General features: G+C 38.6%; 1 protein-coding gene across 1 annotated transcript in view; it reads left to right on the forward strand.

Moving 5' to 3' along the window:
• Spats2l (spermatogenesis associated, serine-rich 2-like) overlaps window positions 1–16,752 on the forward strand; it is a 146,130-nt gene that overhangs the window by 103,317 nt on the left and 26,061 nt on the right. The window contains exons 6-7 of the mRNA XM_013024516.1: window positions 7,340–7,546; window positions 8,881–9,016. Coding sequence (XP_012879970.1) covers window positions 7,340–7,546; window positions 8,881–9,016 — 343 coding nt within the window. The remainder of the gene's footprint in view (window positions 1–7,339; window positions 7,547–8,880; window positions 9,017–16,752) is intronic.

Genomic DNA, 16,752 nt, shown 5'->3' on the forward strand with positions numbered 1-16,752 from the left:
ACTGTTGGGGCTGGGAAGGTGACTCAGTGGTAGAATACTTGCCTTACATGCATGAGGCCCTGGGTTCAATTCTTCAGCACCACATAAGCAGCAAAAAGCTGGAAGTGGCGCTGTGGCTCAAGTGGTAGAGTGCTAGCCTTGAGCTGAAGAGCTGAGGGACAGCGCCCAGGCCCAGAGTTCAGGCCCCACGACTGACACACACACACACAAATAAATTGATACTGTTAAGAGTAAGCATAAAAATTCACTATGGTTATATTAACAACAAAAACTTCAGTACCAGAAATACTGACGGGTCACTTTATAGTAATAAATAAATCAATTTATCAGGAGAAATGATCATTGTGAATCTGTATGCACTCAGTAAAATAGCTTCAAAGTATGTGAAATAGGAATTGATAGAAGAAGGCAAGTATAAGCTAGATGTAGGTTTTAATACCTGTATTTTTAGTACTTGATAAAATGAATAGATTGAACATCAACTAACAGTATAGATTTGTTCAATACTACTACCAGCCAACTTGACTTAATTTATATTTATAGGATCCTACACCAACCAAACTGACTTAACTAAAAGTTGTGAGTTTGAGACTAGCTTAAGCAACAAAGAGATCCTGTCCAAAAAGAAAAATCTTAAGAAATCTACCAACAAAATTAAAAATAAAGCTATCAGATCTAATAAGAAAATGAACTAGATCTCTGGATATAAGATCAATGTATAAAGTAACAAATTATGTACTCTGGTAACTAACATTTGCACATTGAAATTTTTAAATTTTATATACAAAATCAAAATAAGTCTAAAATGGCTAGGAATAAATTTGATAGACACATAAGTCTTAAAACTAAAACAATACTGAGACAAATGATTAAAAACTTAAAATTGTGTAATATATCATGATCAAGGATCAAAAGGTTCAATGTTGATAATATACTAGGTTTCTTCAAATTTATAGTTTCAACACAAGTCCAACCAAAATCTGGTTAGATTTTTGGGTGAAATGGATGAACCAATTTTTAAATTTCTATGGAAATGTAAAAAAGACTTAAGATAACCAAGCAGTCTTAAAAAAGAGAATACAATATTTGAGGACATACATTACTCTTATTAAAACTCCTACATAACATAAATACGCATGTTGAGTTGAAACCCTTTTGTACAACTACTTAAAGATAATTTTAAAAAATGTTTAAAGACTTGCTGCATAAGTGCAGTGAGCGCGCCAGTGTGACAGTGGTATGGTGTGAGTATAAATAACTAGATTATTGGAATAAAGTCTAAAAATTGATACATTACATACATATAATTAATTTTCAGTAGAGGTGCCAAGACAATTTAGTTGGGAAAGATCACCTTAGATTTTTCTATGCTAATTGGTTTATATTAGTTTTTCACATTTTACATACTAATTGTTAAGATCAGAGTTACTTGTCATATATATAAGCCAGAGCTAGCACAAGATGAGAATTTCATATGATGTATATATTGAATCTACTTGATTCAGAAATAAAATTATGTTCAGTAACTTATATACCATCTATAACAGGATCTGAAAGTACTTTTAGTAAAAAGGCGGCTCAGGTAATATTTAAATTCAAAACCACATGAGCTTTTAGGAGCCATTGCCAGATACATTGACAAATATTACATGAAAATGTATATAGTTTTAACCCCTCTGTACAGTATGTTCACAAATAAAATAAAATTAAATTTAAAAAAAAGAAAATGTATATAGTTTTATTCTTGTCTGAGCAGATTGGGGTTTTTTTTACAGGTAATTTTTCTTTCCAAGATATGGCTAATTTGGTTCAAATATTTTATGATTATTAAAGACAGAGTTAGAGACTTTTTAAAATATAACTTTATTGTTATTATTAAAGTGTTATACAGAGAAGTTACAATTTCATAAGTCAGGTCATGAGTACATTTCTTTTTTGGACAATGCTTTCCTCCAGTTTCTCCCTCCTGTCCTTGCCCTCAAGTTGCATAGTTCGTAATATACCATAATACCATGACTGTTTGTTTACCCTTCCTCCATTTCTTTCAACACCTCCTTTTTGCCTCCCACAAAAAGACAATAAAAAGACAACAACAAATACCCCATGTTTTCATTTCTTCGAATTTGTTTCAATGAATAGTATTTTAAATGTTCAGAGGAGTTACGAGTTTGGGTTCCTTCCCCTAAGGGTATTCTCCTCCTCAAGTCTGACTATGTGTATATGCCTAGAGTCCTGGATAGGTTACCATGTCCAGTTATAATTTAGATCTAGCTTCTACATATGAGAGAAAATAAGTGCCATTTGTGTCTCTGAGCTTGGTTACCTCACTTAGCATGATTTGTTTGAGGTCCATCCATTTCCATGCAAATGACATATTCTTATTCTTTCTAATGGAAGAGTAAAAACCCACATTTTATGGATCCACTCATCTATTGTAGAGCATCGAGGCTGTTTCTGTAACTTGGCTTTTGTAAATAGTGAATGTGCAAGTGTCTTTACTGTATCCTGACATATGACGTTCTGGGTAGATGCCCAAGAGTGGTGTGGCTGTGTCATAGGGAAGTTTGATGTTTAGTTTTTTTTGAGTAACCTCCAAACCTCCTTCCAGAGTAGTTTTACTAGTTTACATTCCCACCAACAGTGCAATATCATTGCTTTTTCCCCACATCCCTGCCAGCATTTGTTGTTCATATTCTTGATGTTAGCCAATTAACTGGAGTGAGATGGAATCTCATAGAGATTCTTTTCAAACTTGGCCCTCTTCAATTGGAAAGGACCTAGAAATACAAAGTACTAAAATAATACCGATTCATTTATACATGCCTTCACACATATTCACTTGAATATATATCATGTATCCACTAGGTTGTAGCATATAATGATAAATAAGATATACATTACTATTTCTGTTTTCCAATGTTTCAGAGGGTATTTAAGGCTCATTCAAGTATTTTTACATCCTAAAATATAAATGAGTAGTAATTAAATTGTACCACCCATCTCATACCTCTTAATGATTTATATTCATGCCATCCAATAGATATTCAGCCCAAGCTGCACATATAGTTTATATTTTCTAGTAGCTACATTAAAAATACATACAAATAAAGAATTAGGGTAGAAAAACTACACCAACTTCCCCGAGGAAAGACAACTGCATCCCAGCTTCCCAAGCTTAGGCCACTTTACTCTGTATGGAGTAGGTCAGTGGGTGATCACTCAACTTCACCAACACCTGCTCGAGAGTTGCATGATGAAAATCTGAAAAATGAAGATGATGGAAATACTGGACTACTAGGGTTCTAGACTCTGCTTATAATATTCCTAACTGCCAGATTTTCCTGTGGCAGCTTTTCATGGACAGTGACTTCTTTTGATTGTTTTCAACCAGGGATGTTTCTTCCTACTCCTGTGTTACCTGCAAAGTTCAAAAAAAATTGAGTGGACATTCTCTCCATATGGGCTATAGCATGGTGATTTGGAATGACATTGTAGCCGCTCTTAAAATGGCAGGATGCCTCCCATAAACTGACACTATTGCGAGCTGTAGTCATGATTGTTTAGTAATAACAGAAAATGCCATCACTGGGTACTGAGAAGACTAGGAAACCATTAAGTGTTCAGACACATGTCATAATCATAATGAAGGTGGACCTTTAAAAGCATTCTTCTAGAGTCTAGGCATTTGAGGATATTGGAGTGTTGTTTCATGTACTTTCTTCAAAGTAGAAGATATTTAAAATCATTTTACCTTGGTGTGTGTAGTTATTATCAGTTGTAGAGAACATTTTAATGATGATCAAACTTGGAAACTTGAATACCTTTCTATGTGTATACTACATTTTTTGCTAAGAAATGCTGATGTTGCCATTTAATCAAGATGATATTTCTTATTTATAATAACATTTTGAAAATAAATAATGCCTGCTATGACATTTTATAGAAGCTACTTTTTCAAATCAGGATGGTTTGGGATATTTATATAATCACTAGAAGTATATTTATATTTCTTATGAGCTGTAGTTCCTAATGTGCTTTGCATACTTTCCTACTACCTATTGAATTTATGTTTTGAAAATGATTACATCTAGACAACTGTAATTGTTATGTTACATTACATTACCTTTCTTATAATTGCTGCAAAATTGTCATTTTTACTAAGTATTTTGTCCTTTTATAAAACACAAAAGCATGCTGACCTAAGTTTAAAATTAAGTAAACTTATTTTTTGACAAAAAATAAAAATCACTGAAAAGGTAAATTATTTAAGTCATTTAAATATTGAGAAATTTTAGTCTGTTAACTGTTCTCTCCCACATTTTTAAATACTTGATGTATTCATGGTTACTTTCACAAAGTATTTTAATAAATGAAATTTTGTAGTTAGAAAAAAGTAGGGGAAATAAATTGGCTAATGTATTTTTGTTAACATACCTATAATATTATTTCAATAAATAACCAATATTTTATTTATTTATTGTAGTACTGGAGATTGAACCCAGGTCCTTGCACATGCTAGCAAACCCTCTGTCACTGTGACACACCTCTAGTTCCAGTGTTTTTAAAATGATTAAAGAAGCACTATACTATAAATTTTTTCCCTTGCACTAAGCCTTCAAATTTCAGTGTATTTTTTTCCCACATAAAGAATATCTCGATTTAGACAAGCCGCATTTCAGATATTCAGTAGTCACATGTGAGTAGTACTGCCTTATTAGTCTGTGCAGGCTTGTGTGAATCAACTGCCACTCATCTACAGGCTGCAAAAGTTCACAAGGACTGATGGTGTTTCCAATTTACTGCATCTAGGGGAAAACTCCCATTATTCTATTGCCGAAGTTCAGGATTTGTGGTCAAGACGAACATGATTCTGTAATAGCTGTGTAACTCTCCAGCAGTTTTCATCTGAAAGTGCCCCCAGAGCTTTACTATATTTAAAGGCAGACCTGTACAGTCAACGTGCAAATGTATCAAAGCAGTCTTTGAGAATTTTAAATCTTCCCAGGGTTCCATGACCCCAACCAATGTTTTTCAGAACCTTACAAAAACACTGCTACTCATATTTCTCAGTAAATATGTTTTATGAATGATGAAATGAACCAGGAACACTCCTATCAGTTCTCTGATACACAAACAAAATATCTTTAGCTCTAGGTTAATGAGCCTATGCTCATTAGTATGCTTGTCTTCTGTTTAAAATTCATTTGCCTCTTCACAGAATAATTTTTGTTCCTCTATCTAAGGTCATTATTTCCATTAGGCTGTAACTCCCTTTGTTTGCAAGAATATGATTAATTTACTACACTGTGAACAAAGAGCCATTTTAGAGTCTCAGTTTATAATATCTCCTCGAGACTGGATCTCAACCGTGACATAGAAAGGGAAGGTGCTGGAGCCAGCATGCACTTACAGATGCCTCATCAGGTGGGTGCTGCCCACCATCGCCTGGGAGGCAGAATACTAGCCCACTGCTGAGTCAGAATCTCTGGAGGTGGTCTTTTCCAATGGACAAGGGCCAAGGGAGAGTCACTTCACACTGCAGTTCAACCACCACTGGCCTACAGTGAAGTTCTGCTTAGAATAGCTAGAGATAAAATGGCATACTACCATTTATTGGAGAAGATGCTGTTTCTGGTATTTACTTGTTCACTACCTCTGTTGGAATCTGTGTGGTATGTAATAGCCCTTTAAGTAAATTTTTTATCATCCAGCCAATGAAAACTCGGTGGAAGCTTCTTGACATGTAGGCTATGAATGACAGATTCAACAGATCATAAGTGAAATAATGGCTGAAACCTCAGATCCGATTCTTTTGCACTGTAATGTTTGTGACAATGTGAGGAAAGGTGTTCCTTGTTCCTTTTTAAAAAATATATATATTTCTATGAAATCATTTTAAGTGTACTTTTGTGCCATCACAATTCTACAGAAAATTATTGAGCCAAACACAAGGATAGGGCTTCTAAATATGAATCTGATCTGTGTCTGCTTCTAGGAGGTCATAGCCCTCTGCAGGACTGTGGTCAGAAGCAAATAGAAGCCTTGTGTTAACATAGAATGCATGGGCTTTTTCAGCAGCACCATGGGAGAATAGAAGCAGGGTGGGATGACTGTACGAAACAGGCAGTGCGTTTCAAGGAGACGTCTGTGCTCTGTGTAAACGCAAGCCATGGCTGCCAGAGAAGTGAAGACTTGCCTTCAAGGTTGCCCAGGATATTTCGAAGCTTCCAGAACCAAACTGCATTTTTTTCCCACTAAAGCCAGCTTTCTCCAAAAACATAGCCTTCAAAATTAGCTTCCTTTTTTCATACCCAAAGCCCTGAGTAAGATCTTAAGGGTGATACATTTCCCTTTTAGGCCCTGCTATGCTGTTTAATTCACTCCAGCAATAACTACATAGGAGCCTACCTTTAAAAGATGCCAAAAGCAATGTGCTGCTAATTTATTGCCACATCTATTAAAGCTCTAGAGAGGATCTAACTCCCTGGATTTTAAATATAGTTGAGATATTATGATGATGTTTCCTGATTTAATTCCTCCATAAATTAGATGAAATGGTTATAGTACCTGTTGTCACTTCATTCTTGCCCTATCTCCAGTCACTCTTCTGCCTTCATTACTTCAGCATAAAATACCACATGGCATTAATGTAGCACTTGGAGATAGAAGAGCTACATTTTTATGGCTTTAATATGAAATCATACTTAAAGATGCCTAAGCCTTTACTGGAATGGGGGGGGAGGGTGTGAAGGAAACGCACGCTCATCTCCTGTGAGCATCGCAGTAACCTTGCTGGATAGTTATAAGTGAGGAAACCAAAGCTCAGAGATATTAAGTGAATTGCCTTGGCTAACTCTGCAAGCAATTACAAAAGCCAAACACACAGCCAGGTCTTCTTACTCAAAACACAAGATTCTTTCTAGTACAACCTTTGATCTTCTGGGAATTTTTTTTTTTTTTGGTTGGTTGTGGGGCTTGAACTCTGGGCCTGGGCACTGTCTCTGAACTCTTCAGCTCAAGGCAAGCGTTCTACTACTTGAGCCACAGGGCCACTTCTGGTTTTCTGGTGACTAATTGGAGATAAGAGTCTCACAGACTTTCCTGCCCAGGCTGGCTTTGCACCGCAATCCTCAGATCTCAGTCTCCTGAATAGGATTACAGGCGTGAGCCACTGGAGCCCAGCTTGAAGATTCTTTTAAAACAGTTTCTTGACTGTTTAGCGATGAAAGGCACTCTTACCTACATGTATACAAAGCCGGAAATCTTGGCATCGTCCATCATGTTTGTTACATGTTTTTAGTTTTTCCCTTCACAGTCATTGTTTGGTGTTCTCTTACAGAAGGCAACAGACTATTGCAACAGAAGATGTCATTAGATGGGAACCCCAAACCCGTACATGGAACATCAGAGAGATCAGATAGCCTACAGTGGTCAGCTGAGCAGCTTTGCAACCCAAGCAAGCCTAAAGCAAAAACGTCTCCTGTTAAGTCCAATGTCCCTGCAGCTCATCTTGAAATAAAGCCAGATGAGTTGGCGAAAAAAAGAGGTAAAGTGGGGGGTTTTTTTTGTACAAATGTGTCAACACATTTTTCACACAGAGGAGAATGCCAGAATGTAAGAACTTTGCAAAAGATGATGCTTAATGAGAAGAGATGCACATGAAATTGCATTTTTTTTCTGTGACCCAGATTGATTAAAAGGCAGATGTGATTTCTCCCGTGTAAATGAAGTCTTGAGTGTTCAGATGCCCCTCCTGTGCCCTTTGTGGCTGCTCTCTTTTTAAGCAGGGATAAAAATGCACCACCCTTCCAACCCTAATTGCTTATATAGCAAGTGTTAATGCAGTTCACAGAGAAAATAAGACTAAGTTCCTAACTTACATGATATCACTTCTTCAGAGATGGTCTTCCCCATGTCAATTCACTCTAAGGTCAGAACTTTCAGATACTCTAACTCCAAAAGAGAGTATTATTATATTTGACACACTGAATTTTAATTGTGTTAGCTTTGATCAATGTGATTGATAACTAGCCTTAGAAAATAAAGGGATTAAAAAAAAGCAAATAAAGGGATTGATCTTCACTACTTGGGAAGCTGAGATAGAGAGAATCATGGTTCAAGGCCAGACCAGATATACACTCAAGACTCCTTCCCAACCCATCGCTGGGTATGGTGGTGCCTATCTGTCATCTCCATGACATGGGAGGCTGTGAACAGGAAGACAGCAGTTCCAGGCAAGCCCAGACAAAGATTTCCTTGGTGTTGGTTTAATATATTTCATGAGTGGCATTTCTTCTAAGAACCGTACTCTTGTTGGGATAAGTACACTCTGCCTATTTTCCATGCACTAGGTGGACCTGGGTGACAATTTCAGGAAGTCAGATGAGGTGGGTACCCAGAGAGCCACTTTAAATGCTGCTGCTCTAATCACAGGCCTAGCTGATGCCTGGTGGGCCAGAGCCAGTGTACCTGGCACGAGTACTCCATCTTCTCTCTGGCTCATTTGCACCTCTCTCAATCACAGTGTCATTTTCCTCTTCCAAAAGCCCTGCTGGCTTTTAGCTCCACACAGTAGTGTTTATGGAGATTGCCAACAGCCTGAATGGTCTTTAGATTCTGAGACACCACAGTTTGTGATAGAACAGAATGATCAGGGCCTCTTACTGAAGAGCAAAGGAGACAAGTGTACCCCAGATAAATTGGCCAAAGAACTTATTGGAGAAATCATGGTAGTCTGGAAAGCAGAATGGACCTCCCATTTTATAGAACTTTTGATTTTCTTTTAGAACCCAAAGAGAAAAATCTATTTTGGTTTAGGTCAGTTGCTTTGCAGTTTAACTCATGAGCTAAAGTTAATCTTTCTTTTAAAATCAATTTTAGGCCCAAATATTGAGAAATCAGTGAAAGATCTGCAACGCTGCACTGTTTCTCTGACTAGATACCGTGTCATGATCAAGGAAGAAGTGGACAGTTCGGTGAAGAAGATTAAAGCCGCCTTTGCTGAATTACACAACTGGTGAGTAATTCGCCCAAGGAACTATAAATTCACAGTGCTCGAGCTGTTCCTGTAGTTTGTAAAAGCATCAGATGGAAAACGTTGTTTGTTTAATACATGAACATCACACAACAACTCTCCAGCAGTTTTATTTTTTAAGCTTTGAAGGCCAAAGCATATGTCTTGGAAATAAAAAAGAAGAGAAAGTATTTGAATAAGAAAACCAATAGACATAATTCATTGGAGTTTAAAGTTGGGCCCAAAACATATGAAGAATATAGAATAAACAAAGAATAAAACTTCAATAAATATTTTTGACAAATCCCTGAAAGGTGAATAACAGGAAAGCTACTAAGAAAACAAAATATTTTCAACATTATAAGAAAAACTCCTTAGCCAAAAGTAACAACTTATGTAAGCTTAGTGGTAGAATCATGTTATTGGTTATCGTTAGGATGAGAATTAGAAGTATTGTATGATGTAGTTTGACTGCTCTTCCTTACAACTAACTTTGATGGAAGACATTTCTTTGAGCCCTAAACATCTGTTTAACTCCATAGTTAGAATGAAATATTGCTTTGTATGTCCCTCCCCCTTGGTATAACCCCTGCTTTCACTGTATTTAAGGTTGGTATAATTTGTGGAGGGGAAGGGAAAAAACAAATTTTTTAAATAGGGATACAGGTGGACCCATTGCAACAATGAGACGTACAAGTCATTATGTTGAAAACGAACTTTACAACTTTGGTGGGGGGGGGGAGTGGGATGGGGGGTAGGGAGGATTGGGTAGGGGGAGGATGGGAAGGGATGAGAAGGGGAAACAAAGGAGGAAGCTACAATGCTTGATAAGAAATGTACTCATTATCTTGCCCGTGTAATTGTAAACTCTCTGTACAGTATTTTCACAATAAAAAAAGAAATATTACTATAGGTTGTTATGATCAGTACAAAAATATTTTCTGTGTACTAGTAGGACTCTAAATTTCCAGTGAGTGAAACTAAAGTTACCCTAGTTAAAGACATAAGAGAATCAATTGGGTGACATACATGAAAATTCTTGATTTCTTCATGCAAATTTGGTTTTAAACCTAAATTCTATTATTCATTTTCTTCTCCCTCCTCCACTGAAAGTGTCCCCTTTAATCTTCCAGTTCTGGTTTTTGTTTTGTTTCTTGTTGTTGTGTGTAGATTTTTTTGTTTTGGGGTGTGTGTGTGTGTGTGTGTGTGTGTGTGTGTGTGTGTGTGTGTGTGTGTGTGTACGTTCTGGCACTGGGGCACTCAGGACCTTGCACACTTGTTTGGCTTTTTTCTCTCATAGCTCATGCTCTACCACTTAATCCACAGCTCTAGTTCCATCTTTTTTCTGGGTAATTGAAGATAGAGTTTTCTCAGACTGTTCTGTGTGGTCTGGCTTCAGATCTCAGCCTCCTGAGTAACTAAAATCACAGCATATAACAGCAAGATAGCCTCATTGTCGACTCCAGACTGCCATAACCCTTAGCCTCTGAGATCTAAGAGTATTTCTGGTAGTTCCAGCAAAACAAAAAAAAATCTTATTAGCTGGGTGCCAGTGGTTCACACCTGTAATCATAGCCACTCAGGAGGCTGAGGTATGAGGATCACCGTTCAAAGCCAGCCTGGACAGGAAAGTCCACAGGACTCTTATCTCCAATTAACTACCAGAAAACCAGAAGTGGTGCTGTGGCTCAAGTGGTAGAGCACTAGCCTTGAGCTGAAGAGCTCAGGGACAGCACCTAGGCCCAGAGTTCAAGCCCCACGACCGACAAAAAAAAGAAAATTTTATTAACTGGTTTGGATCAGATATCTGTCTCTTAGCCATTAATCACTGTGTCCAGAGGGATAGTCTTGTCACTGTCGAGACCAGAATCATGTATTGGCAGTGGGGGGGACTCTTACTTGGACCCTAGGGACCAAGAGTTGGAGAGCCACAGGTCTGCAGAGGAAAATCAAGGAATTCACATCAAAACAAAGAAGAAAATGTAGAAAAAATAAAATACATATCCATAATTCCCATGCTCATGCGACATGTTTCCTATATCCCTTCGCCCTCCATAATAGAATTTTATCTCATCATCTTCATTCTTTTTCTGATTTCCAAGTCTTCCTTTAACATGGATGGCCTTTTAGCAGAAACTGTGGAGTTGTGTAAAACTAAGGATTAAGCTTCACACTAACTTTATCTAAAATTCATGAATTTTAAACCATCTGCTACTTATAATATCCTAAGGTTGTGGATGGGTCTTGGGGAAAACACCAAAAACATTTCTTTCCATCACCATTCAGAACTTCACAGGACCTCAGAGGTAAGGGATACTTTTCCTCCACCCAGCCATGGCATCGGGATCTCACCAGAACTCTTCCCTTATGATTAAATGATAGCTTCTTTCAAATCCCCTTCAGGAACACATTTGAGTATGTAGAGAAAGGAAAGACTCGCTACCAATAAATGCTTGTATTATTGTTATTATTATTTTATACTTACTTGGCTCTTCCCATCTATCCTTAAATTAAGTTGCCCTTACTTACATCTATCTTCCAAGCCTGTTCTCTAAAGCCAGGGTCAGTGGAGTTGATCTAGAGGCTGGATGATAAATAATCTGTAATTATTATGAGCTCCACAGACTCTGTGCAACTGCTCAGCTCTGCCACTGTGGCTGCCAAAAACAGTGAAGGCGATGTTACCTAGACATCATGAAGGTGGTGTTTTGCCAATCCCTCTTTGGGGACCTTTGACAGAGTCATAGAGAGAGACATGTTCTGTCCTAGCCATTTCCATGGCTCTTAAGAGACTGCTTCCTCTGGGGCTCCTGTATGATTCCTTCTGCGTAAGTGACTCAGGCACTTACTGACCAAGCATAGCACTGACCTCAAATTACCTCTCTGTTATACAGCTGGTCTGAATACTTTTTATTTCACTCCACTTCTTAGTAAAATGAATAGCACATGGGTCACGAGACATCTTGAGATTTACCACAGATTCTTGGAGTGTTTTACTCCTCAAGAGCCAAAAGTGTTGGGCCAGGAAAGTCAGCACCCAAGGATGCTATGCTTTCTCTGCTGGAGTTTCCCAGTATGCCCTGAATGATGTGGCAATGCTCTTCAAAGTCACCTGCGTGACAAGGGGACTCTTCTCCACGCTGAAGGAGAAAAGATGTTGGCTAGCTGTCCCCTGTGTGCAGTCACTGGAAGAGGAGTGAACTCCAGCACTCATCTGTTGAGCTAACCCAGGATAAAAAAAAAAATGCTCCACAATACTTACGTAAGTGTTAACTTTAAAATAAAACCAAAGTACTTTTTTTTTTTTACTTCAACCCTTTTTCGTGTATTTCTGCCAAATGGAAAACTTCGCCTCTGCTCCAAATAAGCCTACAGTCCAGCCAACATAGTGATGGACTTGGACAAAACCTCCCACTTGTTTTCTAAGGAGGAAATTTTAGGAATGGAAGCTCTTAAAAAATAACAGGTTGCAGAATTGAAGAAGGCAGCTTAGAAGTTTTGGGAAAAGCTTTTTTGTTGACAAATCCATTGTAAGCCTTAGAGAGATCTGAAAATGTTACCACCACCCGTTTAAATTCCATCACAACCTCGGATCCTATCACTAGGAGAATCTAGATATGGAAGGACAACTGGTTCTGAGACAGAGGTTCATTCATGTGGCCCACTGGGGCATTGGTGTGTACATTCATTTCCACTCCTTCCTCTCCTCCCCTTGCTTTGGGACCACCGAATTCTCCTACCTTCTAAATGGTTAATAGGCACCGTCTCTCATATAGAAATAGCTAAAAACTCTCAGGAAAGAAATATGAAATATCCATTTTGCTACCAGAGTTCCAGCTTGAGGACGTGAGTCCTGCGGGACTAAAGTACACTCTCTCTCTCTCTCTCTCTCTCTCTCTCTCTCTCTCTCTCTCTCTCTCCCCTTCCCTCTCTCCCTCCCTCCCTGCTGGGATTCATGGGAATGGTGACTTCAAGAAGCCAGGAGAAAGGAGAAAGCAGTTGTTTGCACATCCTCATTACCACCCAAGCACATGCCAGGGCAAAATGAGCCGACTGCTCATCCTTCCCCGTCAGTCTGTGAAGGATTCTTCTTCAGTGCAGTTATTGAAGTAAGCCATTAAGGAGCTACAATTTATAATAGGACTTGGCATCTAACCAGGACAGAGTTACATAGGGCTGACTAACCATGACAGAGGGCACTCTCCTTTTTCTCCCCCAGAAAGGACAGGGGATTTAGGAGGTTAACAGAGATGCCACGATGCTCTCACAATATGCCTGAATGGAAAATAACTTTGGCAACAAGAGCATGAAAAGTCACATTAGAAACTAACGTGAAACAGCTGGTTTCTTTTCTGTGTGATTGGCCTCCTACCACAACTGGAAAATATTCATTCTTTGGAATCATAGCTGCCAGAGTTAATTGCTTTCTGTGAAGAGTAGTCTAGCTTCTCATCACAAATCGGTGTATGTCTGTCCATGTTGATTGTGAAGGCTGGAAGTGAGCAATAAAACATTAAATTTTTTTTAAAAAAACACCGAGAAAAGATAATAATGCTTGATATATGTGCCATATGCTGGAGTGGAAAATATTCCCAAATTGAGTTAGGTGCAATTGTCAATTTAACATCTAACAACGCTCTTAAGGAAAATGGAAGTCAGTCATGAGCCATCAGGGTAGGCTGTGCTGGGGGGGGGGGTAGTGGAGAAGCAATGCAGAGCATGGGGAAGAGGAGGACAACCTTTTAAAGCTGCTTTGCTTTCAAATAGGAAAGGGAAATCAGTCAAAATACAAATTTTGTAGGAAAAAGCCAAAACTGTTCCTATACCTTGTGTTTGTTTTTCCTGAAGCAGTGCCAGGTCTGGCCTAGGAGGAATTGGGATGTAGGTCAGGACTTTGTTCCCTCCAGCCTCCTTCCTTGCTCTTTTGTTTCTCTGCCACCTTTCCCTTCATCTTTCCATTATTTCTTCCTCTATAGTAGTGGTGGTGGTGGTGTGTGTGTGTGTGTGTGTTTCTCCTGCCGTCCCCTACAGGCCAAGGACAGTCATTGTACCATTGAATTCGAGACAGGAATTTAGTGTTCCAGTGTCATCCTTTTTTTCTTCTTTTTAACCATTGAAAATCATTTGTCTTACATGGATGATGTGTCCTTTCTCCAAAAGTAACATTTTCATATGAATGATGCTCTGTTGAGAATCTATCCCCCCAGATTATTATCTTTAGAGTTCTTCTTAGCTGAAGGATTAACTAATCTTCTATTATTCCTTACTTCCCTCTGTTTTTCAGCGGAGCTTTGTAGCCAAGCAAATCCATACACACATTATCAAAATCATCACCAGAGTGGCCAAACACATGCCAGATAGCACCTCTGTATCATTTTAAATATTACAGGTGGTTGTTTTCTGGGATATAGGTTTGAGAAGGCCACACAAATAGGAAAAAATGAGGCTGTTGTGTTTCACAACTATCCAGATGACAATCAATGCCATTTTTCAATTTGTTGTTCCTTGAACGGCCAAATAGTATAAAATTATTTGAAAATATGTCCTTGAAGTCACTATGATTCAAATCCAAAGAAAATCATTTCTTTCACTTTTGGAGGGTTATCATCCACCATAATTCTTGTCTTGTCTGGTGGAGAATGTTTGCTCAATACAGTCATTGAAGAAAACCTTATTAAGCAGCAAAAAAATCTAAGTCGGCACTTAACCAGGACAGTTACCTAGGGCTGGCTATATCATAAAACATTTTCATTTTCCCAGCAGGGACTAGAGATAACAGAAGACAACAGAGATAGCATCTCCACCCCAACTCACACTCAGAGTTGCTTTTGTATGAAGCTTGCCTTCCCATACAATGCTGGCAGCTTGGCTTTTCTATGCCCTCTGTTGCTTATTTGTTTTCACTATGAATAACTTCACATTGACTGATGATTCCTATAAATCAACATTTAGTTCTCTCTATACCAAAGTATGTGTGAAAACTGTAATTTAAAGCTCAAGGCTCTGAGTTCTCCCTTGCCAAAGTGCAAACTCCAGAGATGCTGATGTCTGTAAACAAATTTTTAAAAAAAAATTCTAAGTAACTCTTGTACATCTGTTGTTGAAAACCAGTAGTTGCCTGGCCTGGTGATGTACATGTAAAGTTCAAGCATTCAGGAGGCTAGGGAAGGAGGTTCATGAATTCAAGACCAGCCTGAGATACAAAGTAAGAACTCCATCTCAAAAAACAAAAGCCGGGTGCCAGAGATCTGAGGAGCGTTCAAAACCAACCCAGGCAAGAAAGTCTGTATTTCCAATTAACCACCTGAAAACCAGAAGTGGCGCTGTGGCTCAAGTGGTAGAATGCTTGCCTTGAGCTGAAGAGCTGAGGGACAGTGCAGTAGGCCCAGGGTTCAAGCCCCAGGACTAAAAAAAAAAAAAAAAGGTAGCAAAGACCACTAGCTAGAGTGAAAATTCCTGAAAAGTGAATACCAAGTCTAAGGCAGAAGTAATGGTTCTCCACAGTGTGAGTTTGTCCTCCATGAGAGTTAGTCTGGCAATATTCTTAGATGGCATAATGGTAAAGAAGAACTGTGGCAACCTGTTCTAGGTAGAATCAGGGGCAAATCCACAGGATAGCCACTCCCCTGTCCCACCCCCTCTTCTTTCTTGTGCTCCCATACAAGGAACTCCAGCCCAAGAATTCCCCTGCTCAGAATTCCCCTGGCAGAGTACACAGTCACTGTAGCAGGTTCTGCCATCGCTCTTGAGGATAGGACAGACTCTCCTTTTACATTCTTTACAGATGCTCTCCCTGAGCATCTGTCCTCCCCGCCAGCTGCCCTCCAGATCAACCACTGGCCAATTGCTTACATACTCAAAACACACATCTTCATGCCCTCTCTTTTCAATCAGTGCAGCAGGAAAATATTTTTTCCATACTGCTTGAGACATAAACCTTCTAGCTACACGATTTAAAGGTCAAATTACATTTTTGCCTCCTTGAGATCAGAAAAACAATTATACTGTAGTGTAGAAAAATTGAGGGCTTTGCTTTTTTTGTCGGTTTTTCATTATAGAATTCAACTCAGTCCTTAGAAGAAAATGGAAAAATTAAGAACTGAAGGCTGTAGCTAATGACAGCCAGTCACTTTCATTAGCCATTCTGTCTCTACCTGAGTCTTTTTCTCATTTTGCAATAAAACCAGGTATCACAGCAGGGACCAGGATTAGGAAGAAGATCTGAGGCATGTAAAGATAAATACAGTGGGGAAGTGTTCTATTAAACATCTGTTTGGGGTTATAATTCTTCTTTGGCTTCGGCCAGACAGCAATATTGCTTGGTGTGCTTGGGCATCTGTGGCATATGTCCAAACACCAGGTTGTTGGCATTAGACTGCAGCAGCCCTGTGCTCTTTAAGCTGAATGAAACAGAAGGTCTTTTGCACAGCCAATGGTGCAGTAGTGCTTAAATAAATACTTCTTTGCCATTCATTTATCCTTTGTTAATTGAGCCATTATTCGAGTTATGGAGATACATCAATTTTAATAGAAAAGACACATCTTAGGTGGTAAAGGTCCCAGAAGTAGATCTGTGTAGCAAGTGGATGTTGCTTTTTTATTGTCACATGAAGGATGTTGATGTAGCCTGGAGAATGAATAGAGATCTCATTGTAAAGCCAGTGTGGCCAAAAACTAGTGAGCATTCTTAGTATGCAAACTACAATCAAAATATCTGAGCCGTGGAGTTGTACAGACAT

Source organism: Dipodomys ordii, unplaced genomic scaffold (genome assembly GCF_000151885.1).
Source record: "Dipodomys ordii isolate 6190 unplaced genomic scaffold, Dord_2.0 Scaffold1, whole genome shotgun sequence".
NCBI lineage: Eukaryota > Metazoa > Chordata > Mammalia > Rodentia > Heteromyidae > Dipodomys > Dipodomys ordii.